This window comes from Gossypium raimondii, chromosome 11, assembly GCF_025698545.1.
Source record: "Gossypium raimondii isolate GPD5lz chromosome 11, ASM2569854v1, whole genome shotgun sequence".
NCBI lineage: Eukaryota > Viridiplantae > Streptophyta > Magnoliopsida > Malvales > Malvaceae > Gossypium > Gossypium raimondii.
This window is the reverse complement of record NC_068575.1, coordinates 9,855,688-9,878,275: the sequence shown is the minus strand read 5'-3', so window position 1 is coordinate 9,878,275 and position 22,588 is coordinate 9,855,688. Positions and strand designations below refer to the sequence as shown.

The window sequence follows — 22,588 nt, the reverse complement described above, 5'->3', positions numbered from 1 at the left end:
CCTAAAAACCCTCTTAATTCCTTTATGGACCTCTCCATACTAACTCTTCCATATGAAATTACATGTCCTAAATAATCAATTTGATCAGCAACAAAATAGAATTTGCTCTTTTTAGCATTTAGTTAATGAGATCTTAAAATGGTAAACACCTCCCGCAAATGGGCAATGTGATCCTGCCAAGACACTGAGTAAACAAGTATGACATCGAAAAAAACTAATACAAACTTCCTCAACAAGGGCTTGAAAATGGAATTCATAAGAGTCTGAAACCTGGATGGGGCATTAGTGAGCCCAAAGGGCATCACAAGGAACTCATAGTACCCTTTATGTGTCCTAAAGGCAATCTTGTGAATGTCAGGTTCCTACATCCTGATTTAATGGTAACTTGGCTGTAGATCCAACTTAGAAAACACCACTGCCTTCCCTAATTCATCTAAAAACTATTCAATAATTGGAATTGGGAATCTGTCTTTGATGGTTAGATGGTTCAAGTGCCTATAGTCCACACATGACCTCCATGCACCATCTTTTTTTTCACCATAACTATGGGAGAAGCAAAAGAACTATTGTTGTCCCTAATTACCTCAGCTTGCAACATCTCTTGTACTATCCTTTCCATTTCAGTCTTTTGTATGGCAGGATATCGATATGATCTTAACTTTACCACAACAGTTTCATCTTTTAGGGGAATTTTATGATCTTGCAATCTAGGTGGAGGTAACCCTTTAGGTTCCTTAAAGATGTCAGAGAACTCCTCCCATAAGTGTTGTAAATTCTCTAGAGTGGATGTTGTCATGGCTCCCAGAACAGCCTGTGTTAGAGTAGACTCCATAATAGCATAAGGACCTAGAAGACCCCCTGCCAAAGAGAAACATTTAGAACTATGAGACCCTTCCACCAACTGAACATTACCAGGTTGAATACCTTTCAAAACTGTAACACCCCTTACCCGAGACCATGGCTGGAGTCGAGCATGAGGCGTTACTTGACTTAACTTAAAAGTTCGGGGCATAAAAATTTACTTTCAAATTTAATTTCATCATTCATAACAAAGCTGTCCACCTGTACAGCAGTCACTAAAATAATTATAATTCAAGCTACGAAACTTGAAATTTAGATCCGTAAATTTTCCCTAAAACTAGACTCATATATCTATTCACCATAAAATTTTCAGAATTTTTTCTTTAGCCAATTAGTACAGTTTATTAGTTGAAGTCTCCCCTGTTTCACTAATCGACTATCCTGACCACTCATCACTAAAATTTAATTATCTCTTATTAAAGGCTTCATATGGTGATTAAACTTATTTCTACTGAAAATAGACTCATTAAGGAATCTATAAATATAAATTATAACTCAAAATTCCTTCTGTACAATTTTTAATGAATTTCTAAAGTCAGAATAGGGGACTTCAAAAACATTCTTGCCCTGTTTCACTAAAATTCAAATATCTAAAAGTATATAATTCTTTTGCTTACTCCACTTCTTTCCTATGAAAGTAGACTCTTTCAGCTTTAATTTCATATCTCACTCAACTTCTAATTCTATTTCCACTATTTTTGGTGATTTTTAAAAGTTACATCAATGTTGCTGTCCAAGAACTGCTCCATTGCAATTTTTAAAAAAAAATTCAATATAACCCCTTTATAATTGTCTAACATTCCCTGCAAATTTCAAATCACAACCAATTCCAGTATTTCATCTACTTCATTTAAATACTAATGAAGTTCAACCAATCAACCATTTCAAACTAAAAACATGTATATATTTCGATATCTAATGCAACCATAACATTCAAATTTACTTTTTACTTCAATTCCCTATACATGCCATATAAATCCAAAAAGTTGCTTAACATAAACTACCGGAGTATATCTGGATAGTGTGATTCTTGATGTAGATCCGATCCTCCGAATGTATAAATACGTTAATCTACAAAAACAATAAACACACACATGTAAGCTTATAGAAAAGCTTAGTAAGTTCATAGGCATAAAACATAAATCTTACCAAACACTTGTACACTTATACAATATACACCATTACTAAATTTACCTGTCAACCACAATCTTTGGTGAGTTCCTTGGTATAAACTCACTACTACTTATTCTTTTACCATAATTCCTTTGGGCCCATTTGTCACTTACCATCCTTGATCAAAATTAAGGAACGGTTATGGAAATTTGAGTACTTCACTTTCACTTTGCCATATGACCTCTTATCACTTGTCCTTGATCAGGTAAGTGTAGCTAGGCTACCACTTATCACTTTACCACTTGATCAGATAAGTGTAGCTGAAGCTACCACTTATCACTTTATCACTTGATCAGATAAGTGTAGCCACTTATCACTTTGTCACTTGATCAGATAAGTGTAGCCACTTATCACTTTGTTTCTTGATCAGATAAGTGTAACCACTTATCACTTTGTTTTTTGATCAGATAAGTGTAGCTAAAACTACCACTTATCACTTTGTCACTTGATCAGAAGTACTCAAATCCGGCGTTCCACTTAATTTGATCATTTATTCGATTTTCACATTTTTATTTTATTCTCATTTCAACAATAAATACATTTCATCATACATTGTATAATTCATGAAATTAACATTTAATCATTAAATTTCAGCCATATGAACTTACCTGGATCGATTTGCAGAATTTGTAAAAATTCAGGGACTAATCGGCTACTTTTTCTTTTCCTCGACTTGTTTCGGGTTCTCGATCTAAAATGTAAATTTATTCATTCATCAGCATTTAATTCAATTCTAATTCATTTCACAATTTATGCCCTTTAATTTTCGAAATTACACTTTTACCCCAAACTTTACAGTTTTTACAATTTGATCCCTACTCAATTAACCCCTCAATTGATCTAATTTTTCTCAATTAACACCTTTTCCAACTATTTTAGACTACTACATAGCCTTTCATACTCAAAACCGCAACACCAAACCTTAATTCCCAACTTTTTCACAATTAGGTCCCTAAAATCAATTTCTATCAAAATTACTTAATAAAATCATCATATAACAAAATTAAAGCTTCAATTCCATGTTTATTCATCATAAAAATCCAACACTCATCAATGGTAACTTTCAAAATCAGCCATGGAATAAAAACTAATGAAATAATTAGTTGGACCTAATTGTAAAAGTATCAAAATCACAAAATTAGAAGAAATAATCAAGAATTAAACTTACATGATTCAAAAATATGAAAAACCAGCTTATTCCAGACCTCCTATGGCGTTTTTCTGATAAATTGTGAAGAGATCTCTAGATTTTTCACTTTTGTCTTTGTTTTAAATGTTTAATTTGTTAAGTTTCCAATTTTGCCCTGTTTCTCCTTACATTCTGCTGATTTTTCTTACCCAACCGTCCAGCCCATATAATTTGGGCCTAATTGCCTTTTAAATCCCTCCACTTTAGTCACTTAAGCTATTTAATCACAATTTAACAAATTTTACACTATTCCCAATTTAGTCCTTTTAGTTAATTAACTATCCAAACGTTAAAATTTTCTAACTGAAACTTTAATACCAACTCAATGACACTCTATAAATATTTCTAAAAATATTTATGGCTCGGTTTAAAATCTTCGAGGTCTCGATACCTCGCTTTTTATTTTAATTATTTTAATATTTATTCCTAGTACACTATTCACTATTTCAAAAATTTTCCTAACTTCACATTTAACTTATACTTACTAAATTTATAATATTTTCTACTCGTTTGTCAGATTTAGTGATCTCGAATCACCATTCCGACACTACTAAAAATTCAGGCTATTACAAAAACGCAAACCTGTCCTTCATACACAAACTTCATGGTTAAGGAACTAAAATGCCAACTAATGGTCCCTAAGGAAAATAATCATTGCACTCTTAAAACCAGGTCACATTCCTTAAGGGGCAGAACATAAAAGTCAGTGTAAAAGTGAGTAGACTCCACCTTTCATTGGACAGCTCGAAAAATGCTACCAGTTACTAAGATAGCTCCATTGGCCATAGTAACCTTCAGTTTGTTCATGGGACTCACTGGTAGTGCTAACTGCTTGACTAACTTAGCACATAATCTATTAGGAGAATGACCCTGGTATGGCCAATGTTGGCTGCCACTCTCATTGTGTGAATGTCCTGAGACCGTTGGATAGCATGCAAAGATAAAATTGTACTAGGAGCAGACTCCTCCCCTAAATTCAGATATTCCAACTGTTCACTGCATTCTTGAAACTCATCAGTATCACCCTCTGTTAGGGGTGTGCATAATTCAGATAAAATCGAAAAAATTCGGTTAACCGACCGAATTGGTTAATCGGTCGATTAATCAATTTTTTTGATCGGGTCGATTAATTTTTTATGATTTTTGGTTAACAGTTAATTCCGTTCGAAACCGATCGATTAATCGAAAATTTTGGTTAACGAAAAAATTAATAAATAAAATTATCCAACCCACCCAAACTCAATTACCCAACCCAATTACCCAACCCAATAAAACTAAAACTAAAGTTTACCCAATTACCCAATCCAATAAAACTAAAACTAAAAGACAACCCAATTTACTAAAGTCTAAAACTCAATTTACTTTAATAATTTATAAATTTTTAAATTTTAAAATAAAAATAAAAAATTCGTAATTCGGGTATTTTTGGTAATTCGTTAATTCGGGTAATTTGGGTAATTTTAACCAAAATAAAAATACATAATTTTGGTTAATTGGTTAATCGACCTTATTAACCTAAAAAATTTCGGTTCGGTTAATTTTTTTAAAAAAAAAATCGGTTCGGTTAACGGTTAAAATTTTTGGAAGGTCGGTTAATTCGGTTATAATAATTTCGGGTCGGTTAACCGAATGAACACCCCTACCCTCTATACCCGGTTCCAGCAATAGTTGGTATAACTTGGACTTCATGCACTTGTGACCAACCCCATATTTGGCCCCACACCAATAGCAAAGCCCTTTCTTTCTTCTGTCCTCAATCTCAGCAGAAGATAAAGACTTAAGTATTCCTCGAGTCTGTCCTAAAACACCAACTGAACTAACTTGTGCAGACCCCACATTCGATGGTTGAGAGTAACTAGACCCCTTGTGAACATTGGAATTCAAAACAGATAGAGGTTTAGTTTTGAGTTGAGCACCCCATCCAGTCAACAACCCTCGTTTGCATAAGCCATTGAGGATGGCTTCCACCTGTCTAGCAGTCAGAAACCCTTCCATCAGGGTGGTAGTAGAGGTGCTCATGGGCCGGGCCGGACTCATAAAAAATTTCGGCCCGGGTCCTATTCCCGGGCCCGGCCCGGCCCGAAATATGGGCTTAAGATTTTGCTCAGGCCCGGCCCAGGAAAAAATCATAAGCCCGGGCCCGACCCGGCCCGGCCCATTTTTATTTTAAAATTTTTAAAAAATTAAAAAAAGTATTTTTAAAATATTTTTAAAATATTTTAAAATTAACAAAAATTTAAAAAAAAATATTTTAAAAATATTTTAAAATTAAAAAATTAAAAAAGTATTTTAAAATATTTTAAAATTTAAAAAAATTAAAAAGTATGTAAAAATATTTTAAAATTAAAAAATAAATATATTTATTAAATCGGGCGGGCGGGCCGGCCAAAAAGTGGTGCCCGAGGTCTGCCCGCTTTTCTAAACAGGCCTCGTTTTTTTGCCCAAGCCTATATTTCGGGCCTATATTTTTACCCAAACCCTCCCATATTTCGGGCGGGCCGTCGGGCCAGGCCGCCCGGCCCATGAGCACCTCTAGGTGGTAGGGCTAAAAAGCTCCAGGTATTGCCCCACCTCTGCCTTTAAACTTTATTTTATGATTATGGAACGGTAATGTTTTAAAAATATATATTTCTAAAATATATAATTAATTTTTAAGTAAATAAGACAATCAACAATTCTTATACAGTATGTTTGAAAAACAAATTTTACATTATATTTTCAAAAGGTAGTTTCACTATTTTATATATAAAATATTTATTTTTACATTATAAAACAATTAAAATTAACCATAAATTAAATAAAAATAGAATTCAATTTAAGTAATTACAATTTTTTTAAAATTTGTGAACTAAACGGCCCAAATACCACTGACTCCATTCGTTTTTGGTTTTTAGTTTTATTTGCTCAACTCTACTTGTGATGGATAATTTTAAAAGACAAAATTAAGAATATATTAAATGAAAGGTTCGAGATAAGTCTCAAAACTATATATGAACTATGGTTTAATGTGTAATCTGTATACATAAACTTTGATTTTGTGCAATTTTATATACGAAATTTTGATTTGATCCAGTTCTTGTAAATTATTAACACATTTATTGATATAACATCATTTTATGTTTATATGTTGCATACATAAATAATTATATTTATCTAATATAAAAATAAATTGATGTATTTATTTCTTTAAATGTGTATGATTAAATTAAAATTAAAGTTTCAAGTATACATTTGAACCACAATTAAAGTTTCATATATATAATTGCACCAAATTATAGTTCATGGATACAATTACACATTAAATCAAAGTTCATGTATAATTTTAAAATTTACCCCAAAGGTTTAGTGTACTTCTTGACCTGGACTTGACAATTAAGTTTATTTTGGTACTTATATATTTTTGTCCACTTTAATAATTGAACTTGACAATTAGGTGTATTTTAATCCTTGAACTTGAAATATATAAAATTTTATTGACATAACGCTTTAAGATTGTGTCACATCATTAAATTTGGACTGAATCTAAATTCATAGTCAAAATAGAAAGTTAGATACTAAAGTAGACCCCGACAACATATAAGTATCTAATCGAAACTAGCTCACAAAGTGAAACTTCGTATGAAAGAAGATAGACAAATTGTGCTACTTGAAGGGAACAACGCTGGCACTGGAAAAACATACCGTGGTTGAGGACATAAAATCTCTTAAGCACTGCGTCCAGGTTATGAGCTACTCACAGCAACACAGATCGCTGGGCTATTGCAGCCTCCAAGTTTAGGCTTATATTTAGTTTCCCTTAAGTCTACTTGCAATGATATTATTTCTTTATAGAACTTGCTTGATCAGGTAACAAAAAAATAAAATAAATATATTAATATTTCAAAAACAGTGAAACAAACAGCCCAACCGAGCATGAATAAGCAAACAAAAAATTCAAACTTCGACCCGGCCAACCCTATAGACACATTTGAACACCTGTCCCTATGCAAAATCTTTCTACAAAGGCAAAGTTATCCAACTGAGAACATTAACTTCCAAGTGAATCGTAGAATAATGTCATCCGCAACTGCATGGAGATGCTTTATACCAGTTCATTGAGGATTTGTGCAAAGCTAAGCCCAAGATTAGTGTATGGTTCACTTCTCATCCCTTTTCTCTTTGAATCTACGGATCCTTACCACAGCACCTTCTCATAACAAAAAGAATCAGAAAGTACACATGTTAATAAGATTTAAGAACAAGTTGTGAGAATTTATACAAAGTATTCCAGAATCTGGATGATATTAACCATGTTACTAGAGCTTGAGGGTGAGTGTTGCATTCAAATATGGATACACATGAGTTCGGCTAGGATAAAAAATAAGTGTATCTCAGGGAAGGTTTGAGTATAGTCCTGGTGGAGGATAAAATGATAGTCGGATCCGTAGATATACCGATATGGAAACTTAATGGAGGATACTAACTTCAGAAGATGGAGGACAAGACAAATATGGTACAGGTTAGGGTAGAATCCATCGAAAAAGACATTGCTCAGGCTGATCATAATTTGAGCATAAGGAAGAATACTATTAATATGGTGCTGAAACTTCCTACTCCGTTGTTGCTATAGTCAGCTAGGCCTTATATCATTGTTGAGTAAGAAGAAAGCTAGACAAATTTCAGACTTAAAGCCTGATCTCTGGTAGGAAAGAACACTTAACAATGTCTGCTTTGAAAGAATTTGTGAACATGAGCCTCTTGACTGGAAGAGAAAGGCTGCGGAGGAGAAGACAACTTAACTGGGAAAAGGCAAATTTACATATCTAGAGAGCAAAAATGAACATCCAAAAGGTTTTAGAAATTCATCTTCCGATGAAATATAATTTGCTTGAAAACGGCTAGGTAAGGTTCAAAATAGCAGCAGAAAATATACATAAATTATATAATTCTGATTTAAGTGACTTATCTGACAAACCCTGATTATAAAAGCCTAGAGATTAAAATTTTATAGCCCAAAAGAGAAAGAAATAGTGTGCCAAAGTACCTTTTGTATCTCTTCTTGGAACCACATGGACAAGAAGCATTACGGCTCATTTCTCCACTCTTTGCCATGTTAAACTTGGCAAGATCCAATGGTGTTGAACCCATTAGCTTTTGCACCTGCAAAAGAGAAAAAAGTAAAACGAATGACATTTCCAATGGAGAAAGAGAGAGATGCATAAACTAATACTTGTCATTGATGTTTTAAACTGTGGGAGAAACATTCATCCGAACTCAAATGAAAATTTCAGCAACTGAAGATGAATGAAGGCGGCCATCTCAGTCTTTTAAGCAATCTGGCATTGAACCAAAAAAGCATAATGCAGATCAGCAACATCTGTAACTCTATGTTAGTTCGACTCTTTCTTTTCCTTTATGCATCCATGTTTGATGCAAGTCTGGGACCAGAATGAATATAGGGATATAATCCTCTAAAAATCCTCCAAATACATTAAAAAACTTGGACAAAAAATGAACATAACACACCCGTGTCAAACATATATATCAGACACTCAAACCATAGTCTGAACAACAAGATATACAATCATCATTTTGATTCAAATAATATGCATAACTAACTCCCCTACCCTCTTAGACAAATATCTTACTTATCTTTCAAATAGCTCATCCTACATTCAACATCATATTCACCGAGCAGCAGCCAAAAGACAAAGATACATTAACTTAGAGAATTTAAGATCAGACAAATTGAGCGATAAGCATAAAGACACTAGCTCATACATTTTAATCATTCAACATATGATCAGCAAAAACATAACTGAAAAAAACCAGTGGTGAACCTACCTCAGCAAAGTTCTTTGGCATCGGTTTGCCTTCCTCTTTCAGCTTAACCATCTTCTTATGAACTTCTTTAGCCCATGTGAACTTCGCAAGCGCATTCTCAACATCTAATAAGGTACAATCACACTGTTTTGCAGCTTCTTTCTTTTGACTCAGTTGGAGATTCTAAAAAAAAAAAAAAAAAAGTCAAAATCTAAATCCACAATCAGCGAATTCACCCGCAGGGCTCCAACCATAAACGTAAATAAAATCAACATCAATAACAACCAACAAATTCGCCACTCAAATGAGAACACATTTAACATAATATAATAAAGCAAAAAAAAAAGAAGAAAATTCATAAAAATAAATTTGAGGAAAACTAGAAAACAACCTCGCCGGTCGGATCACAACCTCCAAGATACCTAACGATGGCTAATTTTTTCTCAAAAACATCCTCAAACGTAGCCTCGCTGGTTCTACCAACTATGTATTGCTTAAATTTCCCTACATTTCTAGCATTCTTCAGTTCATCGGCAAATCCTAAAGTAATAACATTAAGTAGTATTAGCAAATTAATTTTAAAATTTCAAAAACAAAAATGTGAATTAATAGTAGTAAAAAAAAAAAAACGGAACTACAACTAAATGAAACCCAGGTAAATGAGCTAAAGTGAAAGTATTGGTCAGAAGATGACTCACGGAGGAGAGTGAAGGATTCGGCACTAGTTACATGATCATCTGGAGAGGTCTTCTTGCCGGTGAAGACCTCTTTGATCGAGGCCATCCATGAGGAGTGGACAGGTGACGTGGTGAAGATCGGACGGTGCTGTGATAAAATCAAGTGACGTTCGGGGTAACTGTATCCAGAAGAAATGAAGCTTCTCTTGGAAATGCTGTTTACGAATCTAGAAGAAAGCATAGTTTCTGGAAAAAATGGGAAGTTCTGCTAAGTTTCCCAGGTTTATCAATGAAAAACACCGCGTTCTGAATAAAATAAATTTTGGATTACTTTAGTAGAGTTAGAAATTTAATTCTTTTAGGTTTAATATATCAAAAAGTCCCTGTAAAATAATTTTATAATCAATTGAAGAAATTTAATTCTTTTAGGTTTAATATATCAAAAGTCCCTGTAAAATAATTTTATAATCAATTGAACCATCAATTAAAAATAACACTCAATTCAACCATTAATCGAACATAAGAAATCAATTAAGGCTGGGAAAATTAATTTCTATGTAATCCCTTGACTTCCATTAATTTTGTCACATGACATATCAGGCTCACGTAGCGAAATTGGTAATTTCCTTAAGATTGTTAAAATTAAAAAATCATGAAAATCTAAAAAATTCCAATTTTTTGAAATTTGAAAATTTTAAAATAAATAGAATTTTTAAAATTTAAATTTATTAAATATTTTGAAAAAAAATTGAAAAATATAATTTTAAAAAAGGCTTAAGGGTGTAAAAAGTCATCAAACTTTTTCAAAAAAAGCAATTAAGCCCTTACTCTTCTTTTTCACTCAATTAGATACTTGAACTTTCAAAATGCATTAAAAAGCCCTCAAAATTTTTTCAAACAAAGCAATTAAGCCCTTGCCTTTTTTTTTTTTTTACATTCAATTGGGTACTTCAATTGTCAAAATGCATAAAAAAACCCTTTAACCGTTAACTTTAACAGCTGACCGTTAAAGTTAATTGTTACTAATTTTTTTCAATTAAAGTCATCATGTGTCACAACCACGACGTGGCCTGTGGCAAAAAATAAAAAATAAAAATAAAATAAAAAAATTTATTAAATTTTAATAGAAAAACATTAAAAATATTAAAAATTTGAAAAATAATTATAAAATAGATAAAAGGAAAAAGCATTTTAACCATTAACTTTAACTGTTGACCGTTAAAGTTACACAACATTACATGTGGTGAAAAATGATAAAAATAAAAATTAATAAAAGTTATAGAAAAATTATAAAATGTTCCTTTTGGTACCATAATTTTTTAAAAGGATAAGATAAAAATTTAAACTTCAAAAATATTTTTATTTAATATAATATATATTTAAAATTTTATTTTATTAAAACTATTTATAATTTTTTACAAATATAATAATATCTATATTGAATCTTTTTATATTATTTATTATTAATATAATTATTCTTCTTTTATAATTTTTTTTATTTGTAAAATTTCATTAACTTTATTTCTGTTCTAAATCAATTATTTATCCTAACAAAACAATTACAAATCTTCCATCTAGAATTGATGAATTCTATAATACTAACATTTTAATAATCTCAAAAATTTTAAAATTTTTCGTCCAAATGTCATGAACAGCGCAAAGGAGTCTGCAATTGATGCACACATGTTAGACCCTTTATATTTTCTTAGGGTCATTTGGCTTGACAAAATTGACTCATCACTTAGAAGAAACTCAAGACTCGTCTACTTGGATCCTAGTTAAAATATATCCTCTGTAACTTACATTTTTACTAGGATAATTATTGTAAATGCTAAAGATAAAAATATATATAGTTTAAATATTTTAAGACTCTCATTTTATAGATAAACACTAATCTCATTCATTAATGTAACTCATTCTGTATCGTTAGATCTGGAATAATCACTTCATTCTCGAGTTATTATGGAGTAATCCCATGAGACAAGTTAGAACCAAATTGTGAATGATGCTTCGATCATCCGATTCGTTTGATGACTTTCTCTCAACCATTCTGCGCAATCAATTTAGAACCAAGCCTAGTCGCTAAGTATTCACTATTCAGCCACTAGAATTGAGCTAGCATTCTCTAGTGCATTGGTCTCTCCTATTACACGTTCCAAGTGATCTCGTACAATGGTAACCCAAACCTTCCTTTAAATTGATTTGATGAAAGCCACTCAGCTCATGTTGCTAGATTCCTTGCTTTCTAATCTCCCAACAAATCAAAACTCCCAGACTTTGTGCATGGAATGAGCCAATAATGATTTATGATTGTATATAAGTGTATTATTAACAGAAAATATTAATGATCGAAATAGTTAGATTAGAATTTAAAAAATAATAAGAAAATTCAATCTCAACTTTCTTTTTAAATTCATAATCAGGATGTGCAAAAATGGAGAGTGGATCTGACAATATTGACCAAATTTGGGTAGGAAGGAGAATATCTATTATTGAAAAGAAAAAAAAGACAAGAAATGGAGAGGTCCTCATTTGTTTTTAAATAGTTATATTGGAATGAATGAACAAACTGATGAAATTGTTCAAATAATGTTTACCATAGGAAACTATGCATCAATTCACACAGCAAATTGCTTAGCAACAAATGTTCAAATTCCAACTAGCTAACCTACTACATCAATTGACAGCCATTAAAGTGCAAGAAAGCTTTAGTTTTCGAACTGTTCTATTCAGCTTGAATAACTACATTAATGTTACTGCACAAACAGATCATCTATTCAAACAAAAATCTCTTAGTGATTAAAGCCCCCTTCACTTTCATATCCATTGATCAATGGTACAACAGCCTTAACCTTCCAAGAGAATCGTGGAATTGATCAATGAGCCCGTATGCATCATCTGTATCTTCACTTCTGGCTTCTTGAATTACAAATAACAAATCCCAGAAATAATATCGGACCATCTAAGCTTTAGACCGCCTAAACTCAAACCAAATCTCATAGTGATTAAAGAGTAAACTGTCATGTGTATGCTTCCCAAGATACTCAATCCCTAAACTCCCAAGCCTTTTTGAGCATTCATCCCCTCCCAATCGCGAACAAAATTTTATGTTATGCGAAACAAATATGCGCCCATCGTAAGGCTTCAACCTACTCACTAACCTCTCAAGTCCAACCCACACAAGCTTATCCGGCATATGAAGAAAAACAGCACTAGCATATATCAAATCATACATAACATCGGATCCAAACTTTGCGAAATCCATATCCTCCCCACGAACAATTAAAGGTCGCTTATGTAAAAGCCCTTGTGAAGGAAGCTCATACCTAAATGCAGCCATTAAGGAAAGCTCGTCCCTTTCAAGACAATGGAAATGCTCCGGTTTAAGATACCGGATAAAATGCAATCCCACACGAAGTGTTCCACAGCCGATCTCAAGTACATGGGAATTAGCCGTTAGAAGGCTAGATTCAGCAAGGAACTCGAAGACATCCCGACCTCCAGCCCATGGCTCCCCATAATTACTATGGTGCTCCTCAACAAGAAGCTCACCCGGGCATGGAAGAGCAGTGTGGTTGTTAGCCTCAGATCCTTCATAGTGTGAAATGCCCTTAAAGCTGAACATTGCAGAAAGTTTGATCACTAATTTGAAAAAGCACACACACGCACACAGACACTAAAAACCAAATATAGTAACTGTTCGATTAATAGAATAAAATCATGCAATTTTTTATTCACAAAATGCTAAACTAAATTTTGAACTGCTTTCTACTCCCAAAAGCAAACATTTGAGTAACCACACCTTTGTAAATAAAATAGGAACCAGAACTTCATTGCTGTAAAAATGTCGATTTTCTCATTTCTCTAATTGTTATTCATTTTGCAATCTAAACAAATAAAAATTAATTAAACTGTATTTGAAGTAAATTTATATTCACTACTGTTTCAGTTAATATCCTTTGTTAATCCATCTATTTTATCTATTTCAGCTTATTTTGAGAGAGAGAAACATAAAAGACACAGCAATTGATAATCGGAAGCTTGAAAAGAAAATGAATCAGTTCGAGATTTACTTGTTGAGATCTTCCAATTGCTGAGCCCGAGTGCGAGGATTGATCCCTTTACGAAGCACATTATCTTGCATATGTAACCCATTAGCTCGGATCTGATCTTTCACCCACTCTATATCATCTCTGCTCACTGAGATTCTCCGATCCACAACTTCCGCCACCACTGTACCACCGGTTACGACGGCGGCGGTGGTGGTAAAGGTGGAATCGGGGATCGAGGGAGGGCAAGTGCAAGGAGAAGAAGAGAGGGAAGATAAGAGGAAAAATAAGAAGATAGCGGCGGCAGAGACAGAGAGAACTAGAACTGGAATTGTTATCACTATTCCTTTTTGCGACGATGACGCCATTTGTGATTTCTCCTCCGCTGAGAGTTTCTGGAGATTGGAGATTTTTTTTCCCCTTAATTTATTTGTTTAAAGTGGAAGACGGTTGTTGTCGAGGTCGAAGACAGTGTCGTTTTGATGGTGAAGTTAAATCGACGTCGTTTTCCCAACTCCTTTGCTTTCCTTTTATTCTTCTCACAACAATCCTATGGCTTAATTCACGATTTGGCCCCTGAAGTATATTCACTTTTCCATTTTGACATCTAAACTTTTTTGTCTCAATTTGGTACTTAAAATATTAATCACTTCTCAATTTAGTACCTAAAGTATGCATCCGTTATATATTCGAGTCCATTTTCTAATTGACATTAAAAAAATTTGATAGTTAATCACAAAGCACCATGGGATAGCTTTATGTAAAAAATAAATATTTTGTTTTATCAAATGTATATACACATTAAAAATATGAAAATGAAAATAAATATATAAAAATTCAGAAAATTATACATAAAAATAAAATTTACAAAAAAATACAATAATTGAAAAATATTAGTTGAAATTAATAATATTATTACAAAATATGTAAAAAATTTATAAAATTATAAAACAAATATTTAAAAAAGCTTAAAGATAATTTTTATAAAATTCTAAAAGGTATTTAAATTTCAAGGATTATTTTTCAATTACTTGAAATTTAAATATTTTAATTTTATAACAATTTTAATTTTATATATTATTTTGAATTTTAAAATTTATAATTATATATTTTAGAATTTAATAAAAATTAATATTTTTTAAAAAAGTATATATTATATATGATTCTTGTGCATTTTAATCAATATAATATATAATTTTAAAATTTAAAAAAAAAAGACATTTGACATATTCTAATAGTGCCAAGTGTAGGTCAACGCCCAATTAATGGTTGGTCAACATTGATCAACGATCTATCAAAGCCAACAATATTTTTTAATATTTAAATATTTAATATTATAATATTCTATTTTAATTTTAATTTAATAATTCTAATAGTGTCAAGTGGTAGGTCAATGCCCGATTAATGGTTGGTCAATGCTGGTCAATGGTTGGTCAACATTGATTAACGATCAATCAAAGCCAACAATATTTTTTAATATTTAAATATTTAATATTTTAATTTTCTATTTTAATTTTAATTTAATAATTTTATTTAAATAAATTTAATTGACATGTGACTTTTTTTCATTGGTCAAAAACAAGCCACATGGTACTTTTCCATGGCATAATAGATTTTTTTTTAATAGCCGTTACAAAATGGACCAAAAATAAAGGAAATTAATACTTCAAGTACCAAATTGAAACACAAAAAATTTAAATATCAAAATAGAAAAATAGGTATACTACAAGTGCTAAATAGTGAATTAAGCCTAATCATATATTCGATGAAGTATTTGTTATAAGAAAATATTGTTGTCGGGGTTGTGCAAAGATTCGATGTTCTTGGTTCCTTATACAAGGATGCGGGAGACTCTACAATTTAACCCATTCAAATTACAATATTCTCCTCGTCATGGTCACTTTCTTACAAATATTTATTAGCTGCGGTCTAATTTTGGTTTTGGTTTTAGTTCCTCTGTTAAAATTTCAAAGTCAATGCTTTTACTTTATTTAACATGATTTGGTCTTTTATTTTTATAATGCTATTAATAAGTCAAAATGGATAATATGATTAGTTATTGTTGTTAAAATGATAATTTTTTTTACTGATGTTATTAGTTTGGACTTATTAAATAAATTATAAACTTATAAACTTTTAAATTATTAAACAATTAGGTTAAAGAATGAGTGCTCCCGTCGGTGATATTGAATAATCCCGGTCACTTGAAGATTGGAATACTAAAAAAGTGAGGTTTAAATAGAGTTCTAGAGAGTTGGTTTCGGACTTGGCAGTGGATCTTGATCAGACTCAGGCTTTGCCTCCGATCCCGCCCTAGAAGGACAAACTTTTGGGTGTTGATTCATCTAGTCCTGGTAAGATAAGTGGTGGTTCTACTAGTGAAAGTGAAGGGGATTTTGAACTTTTGGAAGATGATGTGAGAAGATATTTTGTTAATGGCATCTCATCCATAGACTTTTCAGATCGTATTAAACAAATCCTTATTAAAGATATGGAAAAGACGGTTGTCCTGAAACTTTTGAGGTGTTGCATTGGTTATGTTGTGCTTTTCAATCAGGTTAGTAGTATTTGGAAACCAAAAGAGCCTTTTCAATTAATGGATATAAACAATGGTTATTTTTTGGCTAGGTTTCAATCTGGTGAAGACTACGTCAGGGTTTTAACTAAGGGACCTTGGATTATTTATGGTCAGTATCTGACTGTGTAACCCTGGACTACGAATTTCTATCCTAGTCAACCATAGCCAAGTTTGGTGATGGTTTGGATCAGGCTACCGGGCCTCCCGGGTTTCATGTACAAGAAATAGATTATTGAAGCTATTGGGGGTCTGATTGGCTCGGTGGTTAAATTAGATCTATAAACAGACAGTGGAAAAAGGGGTCACTTTACCCGTATGGTTGTTTTCCTTAACCTTGATAAGCCATTGGTTTCGCAAGTCATGGTGGATGGAGCTGTGCAACGTGTGGAATATGACCACATGAAGGAAATGTGTACCTTAAGGGTTGTTGATCGGGACTAGGAGAGTGAAACACTACACCAAACAGGCTTTTCGTGGCATTTTTAGTGGCGTTTGGATAAAAAAACGCCGCTAAAAATCGAGCATTAGCGGCGCTTTACATAAAACGCCACTAAAGATCGAGCATAGTGGCGCTTTAAGGAAAGTGCCGCTAAAAATGAGCATTAGTGGCGTTTTTCTAGAAAACGCCGCAAAAAACGTAAGCCCAACGGCGTCGTTTTTTGACCTTTCGGGGCTTTAGCGGCGTTTTTGAAAAAGCGCCACTAATGCTCGGGACTTTGCGGCGTTTTTGAAAAAGCGCCGCTAATGCTCTGGTCTTTAGCGGCGTCTTTGAAAAAGCGCCACTAATGCTCTAGTCTTTAGCGGCGTTTTTGAAAAAGCGCCGCTAATGCTCTGGTCTTTAGCGGCGTTTTGAAAAAGCGCCATTAATGCTCGGGACTTTAGTGGCGTTTTTAAAAAAGCGCCGCTAATGCTCTGGTCTTTAGCGGCGTTTTTAAAAAAGCGCCGCTAATGCTCTGGTCTTTAGTGGCATTTTCGAAAAAGCGCCGCTAATGCTCAAAAATATTTTTCCTATCTATTTACTATTTAACTTTTTTATTTATATTAATTAAAATTAAATTTATTTTTAATTGAATATTTGTTAAAAATGGATAAATTTGAAATAATTTGAAATAAAAACATAGAAAATATTTGTTAAAAATGGAAAATTTAAAATAATATTATTTAAAATAATTTTAAAATTTTTGGGGTACATGACTGATTGAGTTGTAATTTATATATTAAATAATTTCATATATAATTGTAAAAGATACGATAGTATTAATTTTAAAATATTTAATTAATTATCATTATAGTTTAGGGTTTAATATATATGGTTTAGGGTATATGGTTTAGGGTATATGGTTAATTTAAGATTTAAAGCTGGTTTAGAAGTTACAATTTTAAGGTTTATAGATTATGGAATTAGGGATTATGGATTAGGGATTCTGGTTTAAGGGCTGTGATTTAGGGGTTAGGGATTAGAGATTAAGAGTTAGGGATTTAGGGTTTATGAATTCGATGTCAAGTTAGGGTTTAGGGTTTAGATTAACTAGTATGTTTTAATTTATATTAAATAAGGTTTAGGGGTTAGGTATTCAGGTTAGGGGTTAGGGTTTAGATTAATTAGTGTTTTTTAATTTATATATTAAATAAGCTTATTTAATTGGTTTAGGGATTTGGGTTAGAGTTTAGGGGTTAGAGATTCGGTTTAGGGTTTAGGGGTTAGACTTTATGGGTTAAGAGTTAGAGATTTAGGGTTTAGGGATTCATGGGTCAAGTTAGGGTTTAGGGGTTAGACTTTATGGGTTAAGAGTTAGGGATCTAGGGTTTAGATTAATTATTTTTTAATTTATATTTTAAATATGTTCTTATATAATTGTAAAAGAGATAATAATAAATTAAATATATTGAAATTATGAGTATAGTTTAAAGTATTGAATGGTTAATTTAGAGTTTAAGGTTAAGGTTTACTTGATATTTGTTAAATGATAAAATTTTATACAATTAATTAATGCTTTTATATTTAAAAAAATTAATCTAAACCATTTGATAGATTTAAATAATAATTTAAATATAATTAATAAATAAGTTTAAATAAAATATATTTAAATATTAGTTTAAATAGAATTAATAAATAAGTTTAAATAAAATATATTTAAATATTAGTTTAAATAGAATTAATAAATAAGTTTAAATGAAATATATTTAAATATTAGTTTAAATAGAATTAATAATTAAGTTTAAATAAAATATATTTAAATATTTAAATATTAGTTTAAATAGAATTAATAAATATATTTAAATATTAGTTTAAATAAAATAATTTTTGCTCAAAATGAAATGATTTTTTGCGGTATTTATATGAAAAACACTACAAAAGGCAAGCAATAGCGGCTTTTTTACAGAAAACACCGCAAAAATCATTTAACTTTGAAAAATGGCGCCATTTTACCCCAAATTTTCCCCCCTAAAATCTCTAATTTCCAATGGCTGACAATATTTTCTCAGTTGCCACTCTCCAACAAACACTCTGCTCTCCCTTTCTCCTATTACCCTTTCCCCTCTCCCTTTTCTCTCTTTCCTCTTCACCTGACCCTATCAAAGGAACCCAGCTTTCCATCTCACTACCAGACGACGACGTTTTGAACTCATTCTTCATCGTTTTCTCTACTTCCCCTTCTTCTTCTGCTCTCCAATGGCTATCCTCGCCGCAAACGTTTAACAAAAAAACACCCTTTTGTTTATACCCAATGCCAGTGTAATGATTTTCAAAAGGTTCTAAACTTCTAAAAGTTTTAGTGCTTCATTTCTCTCACCTTTACCATGTTGCACTCTTATTTGCTTGTTTACTTTTGGAAGAAAAAAGTTATATCAGATTCGGATTAATTTTTTCTTCTTTTTATTCATAGCTCAACTTGTTTGTATATTTTCCAAGGGCCTTCGGAGTTGATGCCACCAGTAAGACTTTTATGCAGCCTATTTTGGTTATTGATTCTTTGATTTGATCTTAGTTCGATTTAGGGGTAAAGTGTTTAACGGATAGAATTACTTTTTTTTACACTTAAATTATTTTCTTTGCTTGCAGATCTTTTCTTTATTAAAATATCCATCTAATTTTTGAGTGTTGGGAAATTAAAACATCATGAGGCACCATCCAACAGCTTAATATTTTTTATCTCATATTCTTTGAATACCATAGCACAGTGGCTAGGATGGCTTGCTAAATTTTCTTAAACCTCTGAGCTTCCTATACATTGATGAATTTCTTGCCACATTTTTGTGTGGAACAATTCTTCTTTTTAAATTTGAAAATAAAATAAAATAAAATCAAATACAAACCAAGTGTTGAAAGAAGTAGTCCAGCAAATTAACAATTTAGAATCTAGTTGTATCTTTTTCAGTTAGTATACTTGTATTACTTGACATCTTTCGAAAGATTGTTATGAGAGAATACTTTATTGGGTTGTGTTCTGGATCAGGATCTTCACTTCTACTTTAACATTTAGTTCTATTGTATTATTTTATTGGAAGAACTAGAAAGAAATGCATCATTGTTTTATTGTTTTATTGTTTCAGTCATTAAAATTGTCATATATACAATCGTCTTTTTGTGTTTGATTGCTGTAATTTGTTTCATGCTTTTGTGTTCTAGGAAAAAGACTTGAAAGTCATAAGAGAAGCTAAGATCTGAGAAGAGATGTTAGACCGGGAAGCTTCACTTAGACGAGCCAGAGCAAAAGCATCTCTTTCTGATGGTATCTCATGGGGCATGGGAGAGGATGCTATTGAAGAAGCAGAGGTTTGTATTACTTAGAAACTAATATAATACTATCGAAACTTTTTAAAATATTTTATTTGATCAAAATTGTTTTTAAGAAAAAGACCTGAATTCTTTCTCCCACAATTTGGATGAGTGCAATGGCTCATTGTTGTTTTCTTTTGGATCCACTTCATTCCGTCAGCTAGCAATCAGATAAATGTAATTAAATTTTCAAAAGGTCCTAAGATTCGCCTCTGTGCTGGCACAGAGGGCCTTTATCACATATTGAGTAATGATTTTCTTTTGAAGGATGATGGACCAGATGTTGAAGGAAATACTAGCCATAAATTTGTCTCCAAGGGGTGGAGGTATAACAGGATTTATAGCAATTTGCTTGTGAATTTTGAATTCTACTGTCTAATATATCGTAAAATATGAAGGTATAATGTGTCTCTGCCCTTTTCAGACCTTATTTTGTTGCAAGAGGATTATTATGACCATAGCATATTACATATATACAATAATTTGTATTATTTTTAATGCACCTCTGATGCCTATGAACTTAGACCAGCTTTTGAAGTTGTGATGCAGCAGTGTATGTGAATAAATTTTCATCACTTGCTTTCAGGTGGTTAAAAATTATAAAGATTTTTCATTCTTAGACTATGCAAGAGTTGGTAGGGCATTGGCCTTATACGAGGTTGGAGACAAAGAAGAAGCTTTTGCAGAGATGGAAGATGTTTCAATATCTTTAAAGGGATATCCATGTGCTATATTAGAGTTCAAATTTATTAGATTTCAATATCTTTAATATAATATTTTTGGTATATGGCTTTTTCAAGCAGGTATGATACACTTTAGGCTTTTTCCTATTCATTTATTTTTGTGATAAGTGATAATGGAAGTAATATTTGCTGGAAGATTGTTAAGTTCGGATAATTGTTTTAGTTTCTTTCAGTTTCTATGTCTGGTTTTGCTTAAAAGATGTTGCTTTAGAGAAATCTAGGTAACCCTGAACTTTATTACCATTTTCAGCGATGCAGAATTGTTTCTGGTTATGGAGTAGCTGTCGAATGTTATTTGTTGTCTTGCATTGACTAATGTTTTTTTTTAAATTTAATCCATATTATTGGACCAACCATTATATTTACAATTTCGTTGGTTTTATTTTATTGAATGGAGTTTGTTTGTCAATATTCTTAAGAAGCATCATTGACCATTTACCAGGTTTTCTTTTATAGCATTAGGTACCTTAAAAAGTAGTAACTAAAGATGAACTAGATTCTGTCTCAAAATTTTTCTCATCCAAGTTAACTAGAAGTTTTTGTTTCCATTTGGTGCATGGTTTAAAGTTTTGATCTAATGTTTGTTGTTTCCAACTTTGATGTCCAGGTGAAACTTTCTGTCTCTGGCAGGGATTTTTGTTTAACTTTCATTTCAAGACGTTCTCGACATTATGCTGGGACAAGGTTAGATGCTGGGACAAACAAGAGGTTCCTTCACTCTCTCTTGATATCTCTTCCTCTAATGTTATGCTGAAATGCATCAGAAAATGATAAATTTTAAACTAGAGACTTGCTTTTTCTTTTCCCTTATTTTATTTAAACTGTAAATTCGTATTCTTAGCAAGCAACCTGAGTTTCAGATTGTTTCAATAATTCACCTTTTTCTTCTTGTTGCAATATTTGACATCTATTGAGTTTGTTTCCTTTAAGTTTTATTTTCTCATTGAATTATTTGATTTATCCATTAAACTAGTCGAGAAATTATGATCAAATGAGGCAAATTAGTCTCAAAATAAGAATAAAATAAATCCATTGAGATCTTATTACTTTAGAAAATAGAAAAGGTGTTTACATAAACCAAAACTAACCAAATCAATAGTAGCTTTTATTGGGGATTTGTTTTAAATCAATTTGGAGTCAAAATTTGAACTGTTGAATGTTGTGCTTCCATTTCAGGTTAGCTTGAGTGCCTTTGCATTTTTGTTTTCTAAGCTTGTTCAGTACAATCAAACTCGGGTTGACAACATTGCTGAATTAGAAAGAAGGTACTTTTTCTTAATGTTTTATAGTTGAATCTCATCATTGCTGACTGATTTTGAGATCTGATTATTTCACAATAAAGCTAATATTGGGATTTGGGATGATGCTTAGTTCAGTAAATGGCTCTTCTATTGTCATTGAATCTAATATCTTTCATGAAAAATGGATCAGGCTAGAGGATGCAGGGTATGTTGTTGGGGCTCGAGTTCTTGAACTTTTATGCTGTTGGGGTTTATCTGATCATTTGGTTTTGCATCCTTTAGATATTGAAGGTGTAGTAGAGGATTCAATCTCTTCAAGCTGGAAAAGCCAAGGCTTAGCACTTCTTCAAGTGGAGTGTTATTTAATGTTGCATTCCATGGTCGTTTATCTTAATCGGAACTTGAATTTGGTGTTATTGAAACAGGGTTTTGTAGCTACCTTGTGTACTAGCTTCTTTAACCATGATTGTTAATTATTACGTGTTTTTTAGCTT

General features: G+C 31.9%; 2 protein-coding genes and 1 non-coding gene across 4 annotated transcripts; 1 reads left to right on the top strand and 2 right to left on the bottom strand.

Annotated features, from left to right (window-relative positions):
• Nucleotides 1-7,070: 7,070 nt before the first annotated feature.
• On the bottom strand, nt 7,071-10,019 carry LOC105804733 (uncharacterized). Of its 2 annotated transcripts, XM_012637443.2 has the most exons (5): nt 9,724-10,018; nt 9,417-9,565; nt 9,047-9,208; nt 8,247-8,362; nt 7,071-7,409 (listed from the first exon to the last, which is right to left on the bottom strand). In XM_012637443.2, the coding sequence occupies exons 1-5, from the start codon at nt 9,941-9,943 to the stop codon at nt 7,388-7,390; spliced, it is 669 nt and encodes a 222-aa protein (XP_012492897.1). In that variant the 5' UTR covers nt 9,944-10,018; the 3' UTR covers nt 7,071-7,387. The 2 variants fall into 2 exon arrangements, with proteins under 2 accessions (XP_012492897.1, XP_012492898.1); XM_012637444.2 differs by lacking the exons at nt 7,071-7,409; nt 8,247-8,362 and adding an exon at nt 8,369-8,538 and having other exon boundaries at nt 9,724-10,019.
• A 2,261-nt stretch (nt 10,020-12,280) lies between these two features.
• Nucleotides 12,281-14,200, bottom strand: LOC105804735 (uncharacterized). The gene is made up of 2 exons (XM_012637445.2): nt 13,776-14,200; nt 12,281-13,319 (listed from the first exon to the last, which is right to left on the bottom strand). The coding sequence occupies exons 1-2, from the start codon at nt 14,117-14,119 to the stop codon at nt 12,665-12,667; spliced, it is 999 nt and encodes a 332-aa protein (XP_012492899.1). The 5' UTR covers nt 14,120-14,200; the 3' UTR covers nt 12,281-12,664.
• Nucleotides 14,201-18,879: 4,679 nt separating this feature from the next.
• On the top strand, nt 18,880-22,119 carry LOC105804736 (uncharacterized). Its single transcript, XR_008190567.1, has 7 exons — nt 18,880-19,083; nt 19,218-19,266; nt 19,961-20,107; nt 20,378-20,436; nt 20,697-20,913; nt 21,461-21,561; nt 22,030-22,119. It is a non-coding gene; the product is annotated as an uncharacterized LOC105804736 (transcript).
• Nucleotides 22,120-22,588: the final 469 nt, after the last annotated feature.